The 20,289-nt window shown below is 28.5% G+C and overlaps 1 protein-coding gene across 1 annotated transcript; it reads left to right on the top strand.

Annotated features, from left to right (window-relative positions):
* Window positions 1-761: 761 nt before the first annotated feature.
* On the top strand, window positions 762-4,967 carry LOC129975721 (ubiquitin-fold modifier-conjugating enzyme 1). Its single transcript, XM_056088898.1, has 5 exons — window positions 762-1,084; window positions 1,227-1,358; window positions 2,030-2,106; window positions 2,720-2,810; window positions 4,813-4,967. Exons 1-5 carry the CDS (start codon window positions 962-964, stop codon window positions 4,891-4,893), a joined length of 504 nt encoding a protein of 167 aa, XP_055944873.1. The 5' UTR covers window positions 762-961; the 3' UTR covers window positions 4,894-4,967.
* The last annotated feature ends 15,322 nt before the right edge of the window (window positions 4,968-20,289 follow it).

Raw genomic sequence — 20,289 nt, 5'->3', positions numbered from 1 at the left:
CCACAAATTATCGGTAAAATGAACAAGCATCAAAGAGTCCCAAAAAACCACAAGTGAGGGGAAAGAGGGAGAAATGGTCCATACTGAAGGCATGCATAAGACTTTGTGAAATGTGATACTCTCAGCTTGTGGCCAAGAAGTCCTTCGACAACAATAAGGAAAGTGCGTCAGTGTGTAAAAGACTTTTCCTATGCATGACTGAATTCTTGTTCCGTGGCTTTAATTAGACAGATCATATCGATTATTAGTATCTATCATTATCCAGGAACCAGTAATCGAAATATCACCAGTAAAATCATATCAAAGATTTGAAATACACCTTTCTTTGAAAAGTATTGATCGCTGGTATTTGTGACTTTTTGATATTGCTTACATAATAACCGTTCTTAAAATATTCATCATCCCTAGATACTTCGACACAATCAACTGAAAATGTAGTGAGAGTTCAACAGAAAATCAAATGTGGTTATCCGGTGGGGATGTCACACATAATTAAAATTGGTGGTTCATTCTTTATTTTTTTTCATCATCAAATTTCTTTCTTTTATAATCATGCCTTGGGCATATTTCAATCTGAGCTCTGGTATTAATGCGATACAGCAAAAGTATAGAAAAAAAATGTTATATAATTATTTCTTGCCCTTTAATAATTCTCTAAATTTTGATACTTTTCCTTGAGAAGCCCATATCGTAATAATATGAATAATAGACTGATAAAATACATCTCATTCTATCCATGCTCTGATCTCTAACTGTGACTGTGAATTTCCCCTGACTTCGCCTCGTTGACAGACGAAATAATTTCTTTTAGTTTTGAATTCACAATCGTATTTTTAAGTCGGAGAATAACTTTTAAAATTAAGTATTTGGTCTGTTAAACATTTATATTGCATTTCATTTTATCTTAAATTATTTATATTTATGCTAATTTTATTTTTTCATTTAAAATAAATATCACAATATGGTTGATGAAGGTACTAGAAAAACTTTGAGTAAAATACCTCTCTTGAAAACGAAAGCAGGTCCTCGTGATAAAGAATTGTGGCCAGTTCGCTTGAAAGAAGAATATCAAGCATTAATTCAGGTATTTCGAATTTTGTATATTTGCAATAATTTTATAAATTAGATTATAGCGGTTTGGTATGATTAGCATAAACTTGATCCATATAAATAAATGTCTTCATATGTTCTGAATATTCTTCATGATAATTAATTTGTTTTTTTAGTATGTTCAAAATAATAAAGACAGTGACAACGATTGGTTTCGTCTAGAGTCCAATAAAGATGGAACTCAGTGGTTTGGAAAGTGTTGGTATATACATGAACTTATGAAATACGAATTTCCTATAGAATTTGACGTAAGTGTTTACAATATTATTTTTAAATCCCATCTCTCCCTAAAAATACCCTAAATACTAAAAGCTTCTAATTTTTCTGTCCATGAAAAAAAAAAAAAAATCTTTAACAAAATATTGAATTAGCTGCAAATAATGATAGAACTTAATAATTATTCTGTAGTGAAAATTTGATATGCGATCTAAAGCTCAGATCTTTGTTGATTGGAATATTTAATTTTTTATTCTTGCATTTTAATTAAAATTTAGAGTCATCTTAGTAGTAATGTCAGAAAAAGAGAAGTATAGAGATTGTTGATTCCTCTGTAGCTGTTGTTAAAAGAAAATGTTTTTTCATATTTTTCTGCCAAATGTAAAAAAGGAGCAAAACATAATATACTCTAAGCATCATTTATACTTGTTGCATCATTGTCCTATATATTTCGTAATTCTTTGTTTTATTTAAACTCAAGCCATGAATAAGACAGAATGTCAACAGAAAAGGTTGTTATTATTATAAGTAAACATTCTACTGTGCAAAATAAATTCTTGGTCAGTAATGTGTATACATTGTATATGAACATAAAATATTTTCAGTGTTTATACTTATTTTTGAATATAAGTTTTATGTATTTTGTAAACAATTCATGAGCATGGAGATGAGTATTCTTTGTTATTAATTTTATTCTTTGCAGATTCCAGTGACTTATCCAACAACAGCACCAGAAATAGCTATACCAGAATTGGATGGAAAAACAGCTAAAATGTATCGGTAAGGATTTGTAAAAATTTACCGAGATCCCTCCCCCCATCTATATAAAGAAAAAAATTACTAAAATGAAATGCATTTCAATTTTAATAATCTTTTTTACGTAAGAATACATTTTCAATATTATCCATTTGTGTTTAGTATATTTTATCAAAGGTTCAAGTTTAACTTTATATTTTTTCATGATTCAGTCTTAAAATATAGAATCTTCTTATTGAAATTACTGTAAATAATTTTTAAAAAAATTGAGATGTATATGAAAGATAGATATATATTATTTTCAATAAAATATATCTGAATTTTCTTATATATAAATTTATCATATAAAATATACCTGAAATTATTATTATGCAGCTAAAATATTTTATTGATGTTTCAAATATCTTTTTTCTTCCTTCTGTTTGTGGAACCTCTAATTATTTAATACCAATAGTTTAAATTTTAAGATGTAATCCTTGAAATATTTTTTATTTATACATATCAATGATTTCATTATTCAAATTAAAATGTCTAGTTTTATATTTACTAGTATATATATATATTTCAATTATTTACTTGAATTCTGTTTCATTATTAATTATTGCTTACTGGACTTTTTTTTTTCTGCATTTTTCAGTGGAGGCAAAATCTGCTTGACTGACCATTTTAAACCACTCTGGGCTCGCAATGTTCCAAAATTTGGAATAGCTCATGCTATGGCTTTAGGAGTAAGTGTACTATTTTAATTACATATGTTCTCTTCAGAACTGATTTAAATGAGTAAACTGTAGTAGTTCTATATATATTGTCATTTTTTGTTAGAAATATACTTAAAACCTTAATGACATAAGTTTCAACACCTTTTCCTTCAATTTTATCTTTTTAAATTATGGTGGCTAACAGTTCTTAAAAAGTTCAACTTTTGAAAATGGAAATTTAGGAGAATGACTTAATTTCCTTTATTATTATTATGTGAATTAAATATGAGATTTTATGGTCCAGCAGGCTGAGTTATAGTCCTGGACTGGCAGTGATCCATAAAACTGCTTTTTTTAAATATATAAATTTTGAATTGAAAGATTTATTTGATTTTAATTTGAGGTGTGTAAAAAGTATGACTAAAACTCATAACTTTGTAATGTTGCATCAGCATGTATGCTTATTTAAAAATATGCATAGGAGAATTGTCAGTAAGAAAATTCCGAACTAATTTTGCAATAGAAATTACATGCATTATTAATGCTAAAGTAGTTAGCTGTACATTTTATCATAGTATGGTATCAGATTTAATTTTTTTAATCAAATAGTCCTGCTATTACTTTAAAACAGGACATTAATATAACTAAACTAAACTAAACCAAACTAATTTTTTAATCACAGTATATAACATATACTGAACACTTTTATATGTTGATTATTAGATAGGTATTTTGTTAGATGAGAAATGCTCATATTCCTAACAGTTCTATGATGCGTCAAATTACTCTTCCCCAAAGAATTCAAATTTTCTATAACGACCTTGCAGGTGCATTTCATATGCTGTTCAATGGCAATTTGGGCTTTTTATACAGAATATTTTGTATGAGATGTGCTGCCATCTAGTGGTATAGCTGAAAATATTCTATTCTGTATTTAAACAATAGATTTTTTCTGTGATAATTTTAAAAATAAACATTCTATTTTTAAAAATTTCCTCTTAATCTGTGGATTAAAGATATGACATACTATAATATCAAAACCTCAACTGGGATATTTGGAACAAACATGAGAATTTGAAGACTTAGCTGCTAAAGATGGAAATACATCTGAAAGTATTTGTATTTTATGTTAACAATTAAAGTAATATGCATGATTTAATTAGAATATTTAAATAAGTGGTTACTATAAGATTTAATTCCTTTTATTTGATATATTGAGAAAAATGACCATCCTTGACCATACTGTATCAGTTATAAGGTTCAATTTGTATTTGTTTAAAATACAATTATGTCAACAGTTAGAAGCAGTGGAAAGATAAAATGACCAAATAATAAAAACTCAATTAGTGCCTAAAATGTGATGAAAGTGAAAGTTTATGATTAAAGAATAAAATGTAATGGATTTGAAAAAAAATGGAGAAAGTTTATTCTTTGAGGTTTTGATAACAAATATCAAAAGAGTATCTGAAACTGTCTGAAAATATAATATTTGAGAGTTTAAAAACAGATATTCCACTAGAATATGAAAACTGATAATGGACAATCATAATGAGAATACCTGGGAATTGTTCTCTCATTGGTAAATACCAATGAGTTTCTCTATTACGTTCAGTACGCTGTCTTCTAAAAAACAGTGTTTTTAATTTCTTAAGAAGATAAGTTTTGAAACTGATAATAGAATATAGGCTTTCTTTAAGAAGTTGAATAAGTGACACTGAAGTTGAAAAGTAACAAGTAAGCTGAAATTTAATTAAATTCTTCAAGCGCAGTGGTCATTTTTGTGAGTTTTTTAAAAACATTGTATATTAAAAAAATGAATAAATTATAGGAAAGAATTAAAACAGAATAAATAGTGCTAAGTTTAGTTATTGAGCTTTTGAAATGGGTAATTAATTGAGTACTTACTGATGTTATTTTCATTCAATTTATTGTAATGTTTTAAATTTTTAAAAGAATTTCGTGCTATAAGTTCACAATCTTTAAAAGTATTATTAGTTTTATCAATATTACAAAAGTGTCTTTCTAATTTTAGCTGGGTCCTTGGCTGGCTGTGGAAATTCCAGATTTAATTCAGAAAGGTATTGTTGTCCATAAAGAAGGCCCATCTACTTGATGTATCAAAACCGTTGTTAAATGTTGAAATGTCTCAAATGAATTGGTTATTTTAATAAAATATTTAAAATAAAATTGTTTATATATTTTTGTTAAACAGTTATTGTATACTTGAAGAAAAATTATTCCTTTCCAAACTGTTTCTTTTGCTAGTTTTTCATTTGAAATTGAGAATTTGATAGTCACAGTGTAATATCTAGATTTCTTTGTTAGTAATAGTTTCAATTCTATTTTATTCTTTAATGTCTATTCCCTTTTTTCTCTCAGTCAAACCTCCTTTTTGATTTTAAATCTAAATCTAATGATTACAATTCTGTTATACCATTAGTTAATTTGAATTGATGTATGAATTCAAATCTCAAGAATCTTGAATTTTTATTCCTGTTTCAGTTGCATTTTAATGAGATTCTCGCTGGAAACAATATTGTGCAAATCATCAATAAGTCTTAAAGAAATTTTTTTAGAACTGTCCAAGTATACTTTAAAATCATACAGCAAAGCAGCATACAGTTACAGAGAATTATATCTCTTAATTGTATTGGAATGTGTTTTTTGATTCAGATTAAGTACTCTAAGATGTCCATCTGTCAAAATGTCATTAATAAACTGCCAGCATCCGGTATGTCTCTACAACTAATGAAGATCAATTTTGTGGTAATTTGTAGACCAGACCATTTGGTATTTGATGGTTCTTTTTAATCTCGTACAATTTCATACTATATGCTTGGTGCAGCTTCGCCAAAAATGGCTCTTGTGCCAAAAAAGAATCCAAGCAACCGTCCATTTGACCTAGAGTTACTAATGGGCACATATATACTTTGGAAAGTTGGAATGAGTGCCTCAAAGTAGTTTGAATTTCAGTTAAATAAATATCAAATTGAAATTTTGAGTATTTTCTCTCAATTTCCAAAAATATCATTGCATAAAAAATGGATTTTACATTGTTTCAGAAATCAATACATTATTTTTTAATAATAGAAATTTAAGAATAGTGCAAAATCTATTGAATTTGACAATTTATCTATACTTATAATAAAGCTCAATGTGTGTGTGTGTGTGTTGGCGCTCTACAGGCCAGACCGTTTGACATACAGCTACCAAATTTGGTACATGTATACCTTGGAGGTCGGGAATGTGCACCTGGGGTTTCTTTTTTCGAATTTTTAATTAGAATTTTAATTATTAATTAAAAACTAACTTTCCCGCCAAAAAAATCTTCCATTTTCCCCACCGCCAACTTTTCCGCCAAAAAAAATCTTCCATTATCCCAGCGCCAAACGAGAAAGGCTTCAGTTTTTTTTTTTCTCCCAACAGTAATGAGGCTAGGGTTAAAATTTTTTGGCGGATTATTTCAATCGATTCTGTTTATTTTCTTAATGTTTTATGCATTTAAAATTAAACATTGTTAATTAATCCATGTTTCACATTCATTCTGAAGTGCTTTTGAATTAAAATAAAACAGAATAAAGGAAATTAAAAATTTCTAATCCGCATAGCGTTACCCCAAATGGCGTAGAAAAAATCACGTATTTGCGTTACGTAACCGACGAAGAAAATTCACGCATGCGCATTCTGTTCCGACTGTTGCCATGACAACCATAATCAACGGACGATTTAAATTATTTTTAGGTTAGTTGCATGCTTTTGTAAGTAAATCGTATTTATGTGAGTTATATATTTTTTGTATATGCTTATAGTTTTAAGTACATCGTTTTTTAAGTAGTTTTTTTTTAACCTGTTTTCAATGATTTAAATTTTTTTTAGGTTAGTTCCATGCTTTTGTAATTAAATTGTATTTATGTTTGTTATATATATTTTTTGTATATGCTTATAGTTTTAAGTACATCGTTTTTTAAGTAGTTTTTTAAAACCTGTTTTCGACCGATTATTTTAAACGATTCATTTTATTTTTTTAGTGTTTGATGCATTTAAAATTAAACATTGTTAATTAATCGATCTGCTCATAATGAATCTAAGAAAATTTTGTTGACCAACTCTTGAGATATTACATAAATTTAAAAAGATATTCTTTAGTGCCCATAAAGTTTAAACGCTGAGTGACTCTATTTTCAGTAATCAGATTATAAAAAAATGCTTTGTTTCAGTAAAAAATATTATTATATTAATTGAAGATAAATTCTTTCCACTTTAATTTAAAGCATAAATTCTACGGGTGCTAACAGAAAATGAGAGAGATACATATTACGTTATGACTGAAGGCCTTTATAATATTATGAATGAATTATATGATAATCAAAATTTGAAGTTTTAAAATATTTTGATGAAGAAGCTATTAAAGTAGAAATTGCATAAAATATTTAATTATTAAAATTTTAACGAACATTAAGATTGGCGAACCGGCTGGTCGCCAAAGGCGGCTAGTATATATATATAACATTATTTGTTGTGAAGCAGGATGCAGTTTTGAAGACAGTGAAGAGACTTTTTATCTTTTTAAATTCTTTTTAATCCATCGGAAAAGCATAATTATTTACAAGCAAAGACGCGAACATTTCGCGTCCGCCACAGCGCAGCACAAAACAGAAGTGGGGAAGAAGGGACGAAATAAATTATCCCTCGCCTTATATAACCTTAGATTTTGATAGGGAAAATATTTCTTCATTGTGCTAATATATTAATAAGATTCAGATAGGGATTTCTGACGCATGTCAATCACATGTAAGGGAAACACGGGGATCTTTTAAGAAAGAATGTGCTTACTGGACATTTTTTACCCCTTCACGCCGAGCGTGTGAAAGTATCGGCGTTTAGCTGATTCAGCAGTTTTATAAAGCTTATCTTGAATTAATTAAGTAGAGAAAGTAGAATTGGATCACGAAATAAGAGAATATTTTTAGAATGAAGTTACTATGGACTAAATTAAGATAGAATCTTGGAAATTAATTAAATTGGAATTAAAATTTAAAATATCATTACACACACACACATGTATATATATATATATATATATATGTAATGATATTTTAAATTTTAATTCCAAATTAATTGTTTGTATTTCATGTCAACAAAGACAAATAAGTATATATATATATACTTATTTGTCTAATTTCCAAAAATAGATAACTTTGTTGACATGAAATACAAACCATTTTGTTTCATCAAATATTTAATTGCAAGTTTTTTCCCCTTTGTTGAACGCTAAGGAGGATGAATTTTGTTTAGTTAAATAAAAAGCGAATTTTTAATACGTAGGAAGGTCGAAGAGAGATGGGTCTCATTTTTAATAATTCTTAATATCACATGACTGATCTCTTTTAGGAATAGTTATGTATCAAAAGAAACAAATACAAGATTATTAAAACAACATGGTTTTAATGTCTGTCAATTTCGTAGAATCATGGATGTGAAAAGATTTCCAAGGGGTTTAAAAGAAATTAAATACAGTACACTCCCGAGTTCACGACTATTCGGCTTCGTACTATCCGGTCTAATTTTCTTTTATCGTAATTAAATGATTGCAACATTGCCAAGGCATTGGAAGCAGGCGTCTGCTACGATTCGCTTACATCTCGTGTGCAAAATACAAGTTGTGACAGGAAAAGAGTTACGAGTTCTGCTTGTTGTTCATTGTTTCAATAGTGTGTAGTGGACATAAGTTGTTGCCAACGTTCCTGATTATTACTATATAGTAAGTACAGTATTCAAGTCTTTCTTTTCAAAATGGGTGATAAACTTAAAAAAGTTGTAGTGTCTATGGAGGAGAAATATGTTTTGTTTATGCTTCCTGCATTTAAACTAGGCATTAGAGAATTTGTTAAAATGAGAACAGTTTATATACTTTAACTCACTTTTTCTGAAATAAATTTTTGAAAAGTGCAGTGCAGTATATGATCTGCCAACACAGAGCCTTCCATTTTAACTCGACACGTTACAGGCAACGGCTTCTATGATTCACTGAGCCGCGACCGCGTTCACATTCTACATGGGTTGAGATAAATGGAGGGCTTAGTGCTCAAAAAGAAGTGAGGAAATACATATTATAACGGTGAGTTTTGGTATAAAAATTTGTGTCTTCTGGTACTGGTAGGCAAAAAAATGTGCTCATAGAACTCCGGCCTGTTCTTCCTTCACTTTAGGCTGGATTTCTGGGAGTGTACTGTATAAAAAATATTCTCACCGAACCAGATGGTTGCTTGAGGCAACTAGTAAGTATTATTACAATCCGGAGTAATGTTCAATTTGTTTGTAGGATTTGCATTGTACATGGATAAGTAGTCTTGGTAGTGTGGAAACCAATGTCACAATTGAGAATTTTTTTGAAATTGTAAGTATCTGCATATGAAATGCATTCCATAGGCTAGTACGACGCACATTTCAAGCACACGGAACTGTCAGAAATAATTAGTGTAACGATGTTTCTACGAATTTAACCTATCAGAAATAATTCTCATTGCCAGAGCATAGCAGATATATATATATATATATATATATATATATATATATATATATATATATATATATATATATATATATATATATATATATATTTACATGGGGTTATGTAAATAATGATTAAGATATAGTGTGGAAACACTATTGAATTGGGCAACATCCGAAAATTGAATTTGTACGTTAGACCCGTTTTCCCCAACCGATTAAAATCAAAATTTCACAACAAAAAGAATACATTTGTGGTTACAAAATCCTATTCTAAATTTGTTATATTTAAATCTTTGCGTTTTTACTGAAAGTACAGACCGAAAGACAGTCAACCCTTAGTTGGATTTGGCTCAAAATTTAACAGGTGTCTACACAGGTGATAAATCTATGTATCGAATTTTATTTACATAACTCTCTTGGGTATATTGTTAAATTACATTCGAACAGCAGGAGAGACAGACTTCCTCTGAACGGAATTTACTCAAAATTTGACAGAAATCTACAAATCTGGTGTAAAGATCACATACCAAATTTCATCCTTCTAGCTCAAAGCGTTTTTGAGTTATGATTGTCACAGATAGACAGACGAATATTTTCTAAAAATATGTTTTTCGAACTCAGAGGGATCTAAAGCCTAGAGATTCGTTAAAATATAGTTTAGCTATATTAACGTCCCGTTTAAAGTAACACTAGGGCTATTTTGGGACGGACCTCGTCATTTTGAACCGCGGTCATATCACGTGGACGACACCTGAGCTGCCCCCCCCCCTCTGCACACCACACCAACGGGAGGACGTTTGGCCCTGACGGATTTATCGTGCAACAGGCCCTTACACGGCGATTCTTCGGTGGAATGGGGTCTCGAACCTGAAACCCTACGGCTCACAAGCCGAGACCTTACCACCAGACCACCACGGCCTCGTTAAAATGTAGAATTCGAATTTTTTTGATGATTACTATACTTTCTACTTTCTCTATATTACGTATACGAGAAAGTGAAGAGAAAAAAAGAAAAAGGTACGCACTCGCCAATTCTTTTTCTTTATAAGCTGTCTTACATTGACTGAAGGCTTGCCGTCCACTTCAATGCGCAAATGATAAAATTTTTGACATAAAAAAAAGTATTCATGAAAGAATTTACCACTAACAATTATAAATTATATTTTATCCGATATGATGAATTTTTAAAAATTATTGTTTCGTGCAATTATAAATCGCGAAACAGAATGCAAACTCTTAGATTAGCAATATATGAAATTAACTCTAAAAGTTTTATTTCCTTTTTTTTTCGGAAACGCAAAAAACCTAACTTATCAATTAAATTTCAGTTTAAAATAAAAGTGGACTATATTATTCTCCAACAATACAAGCTAAAACAATATTTTTCTTAAAATAGTAATAGTGAGTATAAATCCATTATTTCCTAAACTTCAGAAAAACAATGCATTTTTAAACAAACGCGACTCTACTGCAACATTGTTAAATAACTTATTGTTTTACAATCTCAATAATTATGGCCGATTTGAATTTCAAGCTATTTCGAAAACTGATATTTATCTTTCAAAAAGCAACGTAAAGAAGTGGAAACTGGGTATTATAGAACTTACTGTCTTCTGCACTTTCCTTTGATGCTACTTCTAAGTATCTTTTTGTAATGTATGATTTTTCAAACATTTATTTTTCCCTTTTCATACTCACATGGAAACTCTTCCTAAAGGAGCAGCTGAACAAAATGAATGGTGAGTACCAAACATGAATGGATTTTGAACAATGAGTTACAAAAATTGGTGCTACTATTTCCACTTGTGAGGCTGTTGAGCATCTTGCCGAGTAATGAATTGACTCAAATACCAACCTAGATGGAGTTGCAAATCCATCACAACCTAAATTATATATATCATTTGTAGGTATCAATACATTCACCAGTCCATTCTTCGAATATTTAAATAATTCTCGAAGATCCATTTGCTCACTTAGATATAGTTGCGTACGATGGAATTGTTGTCTATGTTGATTGGCTCCAAAAATACAAAACATCCCTTTACATTAATTATATGCAGCCTAGAAAAAAAATCAAAGAATTAATTAAATTGAAAGATATGATATCTATCAATTTATCTATATCTATTAAATTTCCTGTTTATTCGTATCTGGTGATCTCTTTAGAAATCATTTCTCTATTAGAAATACAGAAAAAAAAAAGGGGAAAAGAAAAAGGAAAAAGAATAGGGCGTGTATCTATGAAACGCATATCAAACCATGAATATCACATGCTTGTATTTTATATAGTTTATATATATTATTTATTTTATTATTATTCCTATATTATTCATTATATATATATATATATATATATATATTAATTTTGGGGCATTCTTTTATTGTTTTAAGAATATTTTTGATTTGTTTTTCCTTGGTGATAGACAATTGTATCGCTTATTTGAATTTTACTACCAGCTGTTTTACGGCTTGAATCATTACTGTTTGGAATCAAAGTTAATGCCGGCGTCCTAGCAAAGGGGTAGCGCATCTTCCCCTTGATTTGGGCTTCACGGGTTCGAATCCCGGTTCCGGCATGGTTGTTCTTCATCTGTGAGGTCTGTGAATGTGCCCCCCCCCTATAAAAAGGGATTGTGCAAGCGAATGTGTGTGTGTCATCTTCATATGAGCTAGACTTCTGCCCTCGGGTGCTCAGGGGTCTTTACCCTCAGAAGCTACTGCACCCCCTTTACGTGGTAACGCGGTCACGACATCATCATCAGAGTTAATGAACTTTGACATGACTTTTACAAAAACTTTGAATAACGAGACTTGTTTGGAATGATTACTTAAAACTCTGGAATGTTAATGTAACATATCTACTTTTGGGTCTTGATCAATAGGTAATTTCATTTAATTCTTTTTGATTCATTTATTCAATAATTGAATTCAATAATTTTCCTTTAATTCTTTTTGATTCAATTATTCAATAATTTAATTCAATAATTTTTATTTAATTCTTTTTGGTTCAATAATTTTTCAATAATTTTCATTTAATTATTTTTATTTCTACAATTTTCAAAATATAACAGACTCTGCATAAAAAGGTGTATTTTATTGTGTGTTATGTTCTTTATTTCATACTAATTGTAATTTGGCAAGAGAGTTTGCACTTTTTTCATTGAATTGATTTTTTTATTTCATTTTGTTTACAAATAATAATAATAATAATAAAAGAATAGCGAAAAAAAGGAAAGAACATTAAGAGTTGGCTGTTTGAGAACCGCTGGAATCGAAGCAAAAAATTTAGTCTGAATTTGCTTTAGCTGTTTAAAAGTTTAAAGTATACTCTTTGTATTCGAATCTTTTCTCTCAGTTACCATTTAAGAAGGTACATCATATTGACATTTTAATTTTTTTTTAATTTTAATTGTTAAAAATACCTACAGAATGTTAAAAACAATGTAGATTCATTTTTCAGGGAAATTCAACTTAAAACAGTTGCATGTATTTATTTTTTGGTATAATAAACAGGTTCATGTATTAAGAGAATAATTACGCATCGAATTATCTTTTCGACTGCAAAGAGTTAAACTGGCTTCGGAAGTGAACCTTACTAGGTTCGAATCCTGCTATGCCATAGGCTTCAAATATTTCAATGATGGAATATACTTTTTAGCAAAATTTGACATTTATTTTATTGGACTTGCCTAGAATGTAACTCGAGATCAGATACCTTTGAAGCAAACATTTTCATATAGGTATCAGTTAAAATGAAAGTGCCATTTAAACAGATGACACCTTTCGGTTGATGTTATATTGATCCAATTAGGATATACAGATTACTTGAAGTGTTCATGAATTGTGTATAATTTTTATCTAAAATTAGAGTGTCTTTCAATGATTTAATTTCAGCTTATAAGTCTAAAAGTCGATAATTCAATGCCTGTATGAAACACGGATATGATGATAAGGGGATTAGATAGTGAAAAGGGAGCTTTTTTTTAATGGAATTCTACGCAAGTTTTGCTAAGAATAAAAAATGATAAGCGCAATGAGACTAATTTGGATAGTTTAGTTACATTAACTTCCCATTTTAAAGCAACACTTGGGCTGTTTTGGGACAGACCTCGTAATTTTGAATCATGGTCAAATGACGAGTACGACACCTGAGCTGGCACTCATTCTTCAAACTTCCACACCACACCAGGAGGGACTAATATGGATTAATAAGTAGGAGAAAAATAATGCAGGGAGAGTAATAACAAAATAGCAGTAACCCTGAGTGAAATTTTCACATATTCCACCTTCTCTTTCTCCCAGATAATCTTTTTTTGTTTGATGGTTGAAATTAAAGTTCTTAGAAAAGTATACGCAAAATAAGAAATGACGTTTATTGATATGCATGTATTCACAATATTTCTTGTATACGGTATTTGATATCAGAATGAATTCTTGAGCGAATCTTAAATTATTTGTTTGCAGTTTTTTCGTTTATATATATTTTTTTATTTTTATTTAATTATTTATTTATTTTTATTTTTTGTTAATCGACGCAAAAATATTTTAAGATTTAATGAATTTTGGAAAGACTACATAGATAATATTGTTTATATAGATTAGCTTTGCAAAACAGAAAAAAAAGCCAGAGGGAGTTGCTTATCCCTGATGTCTATGATATTTAAGAAAATCATAGAAAACAGTAAATTTTATTATTAAAATTCATTTCCAAATTCATGGACTGCATAACCATTCTATTCAACTCAGACACACAAAAGTTGTAATTAGTCTGTAAACATGTGAATAAATAGCATTTAAAAAGCGCTTATATTTTTAGCCTCTTTTATCGCTGTATTCTCGATTCTTCACAATATCAGCGATTTATTGATATTTCTTTTAACTTGCATTTTAAAAAAAAAATGTATTTTCACGTTAACTGGAGATGTCACGTTAACTAGGACAGAAATTTGAAAAAAAAATCTTATTCACTAATACTTTATTCTTCACTTTTTATTTTGTATTGGAAAAAAAAAGGAATGTTGGCAACAGAAATAATATATATATATTATTCATATTTCACTATCTCGGCCTTGATCATAGGCATTGCATTATTTTTAAATCTTATTTCACTTTCAAAAAAGACATAAATGCTCTTATTTTTTGTCTCTATATCACTCGCCCTTAGATGACTGGTGTAAACTTTTACACTGTAGAAATAATCAGTTTGTTTCCATTTGTTGTAAAATTATTGCTAAATTTTGCTACTGAAAAGGAAAAGGAGAGACTCTTTTATTCTTATTTTTTTATTTTTATTGAATATGTTGGTTCATTTATTCGAAACTTTTTTCAAAATTCGTAATTTTTTTTTTCGTTCTAATTTTCTGAAATTCTTTAATTTAATTTCAATGACACTAGCATAATAATTCAGCAAAATTCTTTGATGATTCAGCAGTCTATTATATCTTTTATAAATGACTAGATTTTTTTTCAGATAAATTACGAAAAAAAAATTAAATTTATGTTCTTCAAAAATATTAAATTATACAATTTTGCAACAAAAAAGAAAATTCTAATGAACTTTCAACAAAAAAAATTCTGTCTCAAAATATAAAATATTTGTGACGTAATTTTAAGTTTCCTTAATGCAAACAATCAAACAAACAAATAAATAAAATTATCTGGCATAATTCCACGTTAAATAATTTTTTGTTTCTGTTATAATCTTCGTGGCTTGTATTTTTAACCAATCAGCGTAAGGCAAACGATTTCTCAATTCGCAATACAATGAAAAAAATCTTGAAACTCCATTTTTTTTTTTCAGTAGCTGTTTGGAATCCGATATCACTAAAAGGAATTTGTATGCTGAGGTAATTATTTTACTTGCAATTAACATTAAATCGGATAATTTTATAAACGAAATTTTAATCGTATTTTAATTTTCTTAATAATAAATCAAAAAATGCTTCCCTAGAATAATTTTTTTCTCATTAATGACTTTTTATTAAGTATATACAGTGGCTCAAAAAATTGAGAGTACACCTTACTTTTACTTCATAAATCTGACTTTCAATATAAATAACACATTACTGGAAAGTGCAAACATGTTTTTATTTTTACACATAACAAGTGGTTTAATTTAGAGTAAAAATAAAGAAAAATCAAAGAAAAACTTCTATATTGAAAAGTTTCAGAAGTATTTTAAATAAACATGCGCAAAATTTTACCTCAAAAAATTGAGAATACACCAATGAAATTATTGCAATATCACGCATAGAAAGAATGTGTCACTGTTAAGTTGCACGTCTTTTGGATCTTATAATGGCCTCTAAACGTCATGGTACTGATTCGACCCATTTTTAATGGTATCTGATGATAATTTACCCCATTCTTCTTGCACCACTTGTTATAAATGGGTTTTGTTTCTAATTTTGTGTTTTTGGACCACTGCTTCGAGTGTGGCCCACAGATATTCAATGGTATTGATGTTTGGGTAATGTGGTGGTGTGTGTAACTGCTGTTTATAATGAAAAAGGCACCATATTTTGACGTTACGTGCATTCTGTTTGGAGTCGTTGTCCTGCTGGGAAATGGAATTTCCATTTAAACCCAAATTTTTACACTTTCCTTCAGATTGCTGCGACCCTATGGTTCATCCAATTTGTTGCAGAAACTTTTAAAATCTTAGGCAGAAATGTAATTGTTGAAACTGTGCGAAATGCCATTAGACAAGCTGGATATAAAAGTAGCATTGTTAGAGAGAAACCGTTCTTCAGCTTGCAAATTCAGAAAAAGCATCTGAAGTTTGTAAAAATTCATCTATTGAAGACCAATAACCTTTGGAAAAAAGCTATATTTAGTAATGAAAGAAAACTCAACATTTTTGGTAGTGACAGCCATCGTACTGTATGAAGAAAGCCTAATACTGCTTTAGATCTAAAAAATTTACCACCTACAGTTAAATATGATGGTGACTCCGTTATGATTTGAAGTTGCATGGCTTCATCCGGGGTAGGAAATTTAAAAATTTCCTACCCCGGATGGCCATTATAAAAGCCAAAAGATATGCAACTAAATACTGACACATTCTTTCTATGCGAGATATTACAAGAATTTCATGGGTGTATTCTCAATTTTTTGAGGCAAAATTCTGCGTATGTTTATTTAAAATGCTTCTGAAACTTTTCAATTTAGAAGTTTTTCGTTGATTTTTCTTTATTTTTATTCTAAATTAAACCATTTGTTATGTGTAAAAATAAAAACATGTTTGCATTTCTCAGTAATGTGTTATTTCTATTGAAAGTTAGATTTATCAAGTAAAAGTAAGGTGTACTCTCAATTTTTTGAGCCACTGTATATATATTTTAATATATACTTATTTAAGTATATATATATATATATATATTTAGTGTTGTATTTTTAGTAAAGTGAATTTTTGTATCTAACACTACATTATATTTCTTTGTATTATGGTTCCATACTTTATATTACAATCTGTATTCAAAAGTAATTAAAAACTAAATTGTAACTTCGAATACATGATTATACATACTATGTATGTTCCGATAAATTCTGATATAAGTTTTCGTAATGCGACGAAAAATGAATCAATTGCCCTTTTGGAATCTTTAACTATTTATTGTTTTTAATGGTAGATAAAAGCAAAATTCTTTCTAAATTATTTTCAATTAAGAATGAAGCATCATAAAAAAAGTAAATATAATATTGCGAACGTGTGTACGATGTACAATAAAATACAATCAAAGTATTGTCAATTTCGTATAATTATTAAGATATGAAGAAAACAATTTAAAGAAGGAATCTGGAATATCGTAATATGATGATTTTAGGTTATTTCCTTTTATAATTTTTCTCGATTAAACAACAGCAAAAATGTACTGACAAAAAATATATTTCATATCATTATAATACTTGTGAGTATAAACACGATTAATAAGGCGATAATAATCTTGTTTCAAAATGGACTTAAAATATTAATTTTTAATTAGTATTTTTATATGGAAATATTGATTCTATAACTTGAGGTATCGAGTATCTAGTTCATGGCATTTAAATACATGCAATTCATTTATATTTGGACTTTTGCAATATTTTGTCTCAAATGCAGCAAAATTATATTAAATATTTCAATATCATTTATTTCACAATTTGTTGATTTAAGTATTTGTAAAATTTAGTTTTGAATATTATGTATAATAAAATAAACAAATCGTATTTTCTTTAGAAATAAGTATTCATTACAGTTTTTACTTGAAAAGGATGCATTATAATTTATGAAAAGCATTTTAAGATACAACCACTTCGCATATTTATTTGTTTATTATGTAGGTAGGAGAAATAGCACATAACAAATCAGAAAGTTGACTTTTTAATCTCATTTATAAGAGCTATTTCTGTTTCTTCAAACGATTTTAATACGATGCAATTTTTTTTTTTTATTGCTTACATGCTGGATTACTTTACAGATGGGACGGGAGGGGGGGGGGGGGGAGGTGATAAAAACGTTTCAACAAAAACTAACAATCTTAAAATGAACCAGATTACGAATGCGTTTTTCAAAAATGTCTGTAAATGATTAGGATTGTCCTGTTTTCAATCATTATTTACAAAAGTTTTAATTTATAGTATTATCTCATTTTAAAAGACTGTTAGAAAAAAGAAGCGCAAGATTGTACCTATTGACCAGTGACGAACTGGATCTGAAAATAATGGTTAGCAGGTAGAAACAGGGGCCCATTCACTCCTCCAAAGCACATACATACACATATAAATGCAATTAAAATAATTCATTAGAATAATTTATTCCCAATTTAAAAGATAAAATTAACTTTACTAATCACTGTATATAAATATTACACATATTTAAGGAAGTAAGGAATATCAAATAAGAATAAAAATTAATTATAAATTTTGAAAATCTGAAATTGTGAAAAATGTATAGCGAACTGATATAAAGAAACTACATTGCTATTTTGAGATTTTTTTTCCTATTCAAGCTTAAAATAAAAAAGAATTATTACTAATTTCAATATTTTTACTTTTTCATATGCATAATATAGAAAAAGTGTAGTAATCGCCAAAAAATTCAAATTCGAGATTTTTATGAATTTTTACGTTTTATACCTTCCTGAGTTCAAGAAACACATTTTTGGGAAATGTCCATCTGTCTTCTTTGACAGATAACTCAAACACGCTTCGATCTAGGAATTTGGTACACAATCTTGACCAAGTTTACAGATTTCTATCAAATTTTGAATAAAATTGTTGTTGTTAATTGCTATCCAAAAGAATCAAGTTTAACTGAAACGAACGAAAATCAATACAAAGCTACCTATTTAGATTTAAAAATAGAAATTTCTAATAGAAAAACTTTGGTGGGTATTTATGATAAAAGAAGGAGTTTAACTTCAAAGAATTAAACTTGGTAATTACCATTATGATTTAAACTCTAAAGTTTTGAAAAATTTGATTTTCTCATAATTTAACAGGATCAAAAAAATTTAATAAAATTTCTTATATTGAAGCAACAAACAATCTCATTAAAAATTTAACTTTTAATGATTTTCCCCAAAAGCTTTTGCAATATAGAAGCTTTAATGATAAAGTTTATCTATTTTCTAATCCTTATTCTAATATTTTCAAAATTAAAGATATGCTTTGTAGATTTTCTTTTTTTCAACTCAATAGATGGCGCTGAGATTGTTCAGTTTATTTCGTTTGATGACGTGCACCTTGACCAATCGTTGTAGGCGTTTTCACCTTTAAGCGCGGGAAAATTGAATTTAGTTTGATATAATTATCTGTAGTGATGAATTTCATTTTCTTCATAAAATAATTTGGATAATTTTTACATTCAACTGGTATGCTCTTTGCTTTTATATTTTATTGAAGTTTTTTGGTTTTATAATTTGATAATGGTCTTGTATTGTATTTATTTAATTTCAATTTTGCTATGATCTTGCTTAGATTAGAATTTTGAAATATTTTGCTTATTATTATTGTGCAATTGATAATAATTTACTGATAATAATTCTTGTCTTCAAAAACCTCAATTTCTTGGGATTTTTGGGTCACGAAAAGTCAATATTTGGACGGAAGTCAAACTCCTTTCTGAAAAAAAAATCCCTGGTTTGAATCTCTGCCTAAGGATGAACCTTAATAAAGTCTTCAGGTCGGATTCTACATTTCCTTCCTTTTGATTCCATTTAATTCATTCTTCTTTTAAACTTAATATTTATTTCTAATTTGGATAAGTTCATTTGTGTCTTAGATGTAGTAGCATTGGTGCGCTCTAAATATGAAGTATGTTTCTTTTAATAGTTTTAACTCAGGAAATATTTACTTTTTAGTTTCATGAAAATTGCTTTAATTTTTGGTTGGTAATTTCAAATGACACTAGTTTGTCATGCTGTTTGTTCGAATTTCGGCAATTTTCATTAAAAAAAATTTATGCATAATTTTCAACAATGCCTTGCTTTATTCTTTAGAATGTCAAATTAGTTTCATTGTCCCATTAAATTGTTAATTACAATTTTTCTCTTCTGTTAAAAACTTGAGTGGAAAATCTATTTTAATTCTCGAGATATAAAAACTTTCTTTTGTTATAATAAAATGCAATTCATTATCATTATATCTCTAATTTTTTAATCCGTTTTTTATCCATCTGTTCAAATAAATTTGCTTCCTACATGGTTTAACCACATTATGCGGGCAAGCTGCCAACCTTATCAATCCGCCACTGCCATTGATTCATTGTTTATAAAATCATATTTGCTAAATTTTTATGCAATTTTAATGCTATTTCATTTGAAATATCAAGAATCAATATTATCTTATCAATATGATTAGCTTGTAACTAGTGATGTCATTGGATCTTAAAATTTATTCTAACTTAAAAATTCAATGCAGCTTCTCTGGAACTAAGTCAAAACTTTTTCAGCAGTGAATTTAATAAATGATTGAAAAGTGAAATATTTAAAACTACATATTAATAACTCTT

The sequence above is a fragment of the Argiope bruennichi genome, chromosome 7 (assembly GCF_947563725.1).
Source record: "Argiope bruennichi chromosome 7, qqArgBrue1.1, whole genome shotgun sequence".
NCBI classification, from domain to species: domain Eukaryota; kingdom Metazoa; phylum Arthropoda; class Arachnida; order Araneae; family Araneidae; genus Argiope; species Argiope bruennichi.
This window is presented reverse-complemented; position numbering and strand designations above follow the sequence as displayed.

Bases quoted from the DNA above. Each gene is read 5' to 3' on its own strand.
- LOC129975721 (XM_056088898.1), top strand. From the start codon at position 962: ATGGTTGATGAAGGTACTAGAAAAACTTTGAGTAAAATACCTCTCTTG. The intron at 1,085-1,226 runs GTATTTCGAATT...TTGTTTTTTTAG, and splicing joins AATATCAAGCATTAATTCAG to TATGTTCAAAATAATAAAGA. The intron at 2,107-2,719 runs GTAAGGATTTGT...TGCATTTTTCAG, and splicing joins AAAACAGCTAAAATGTATCG to TGGAGGCAAAATCTGCTTGA.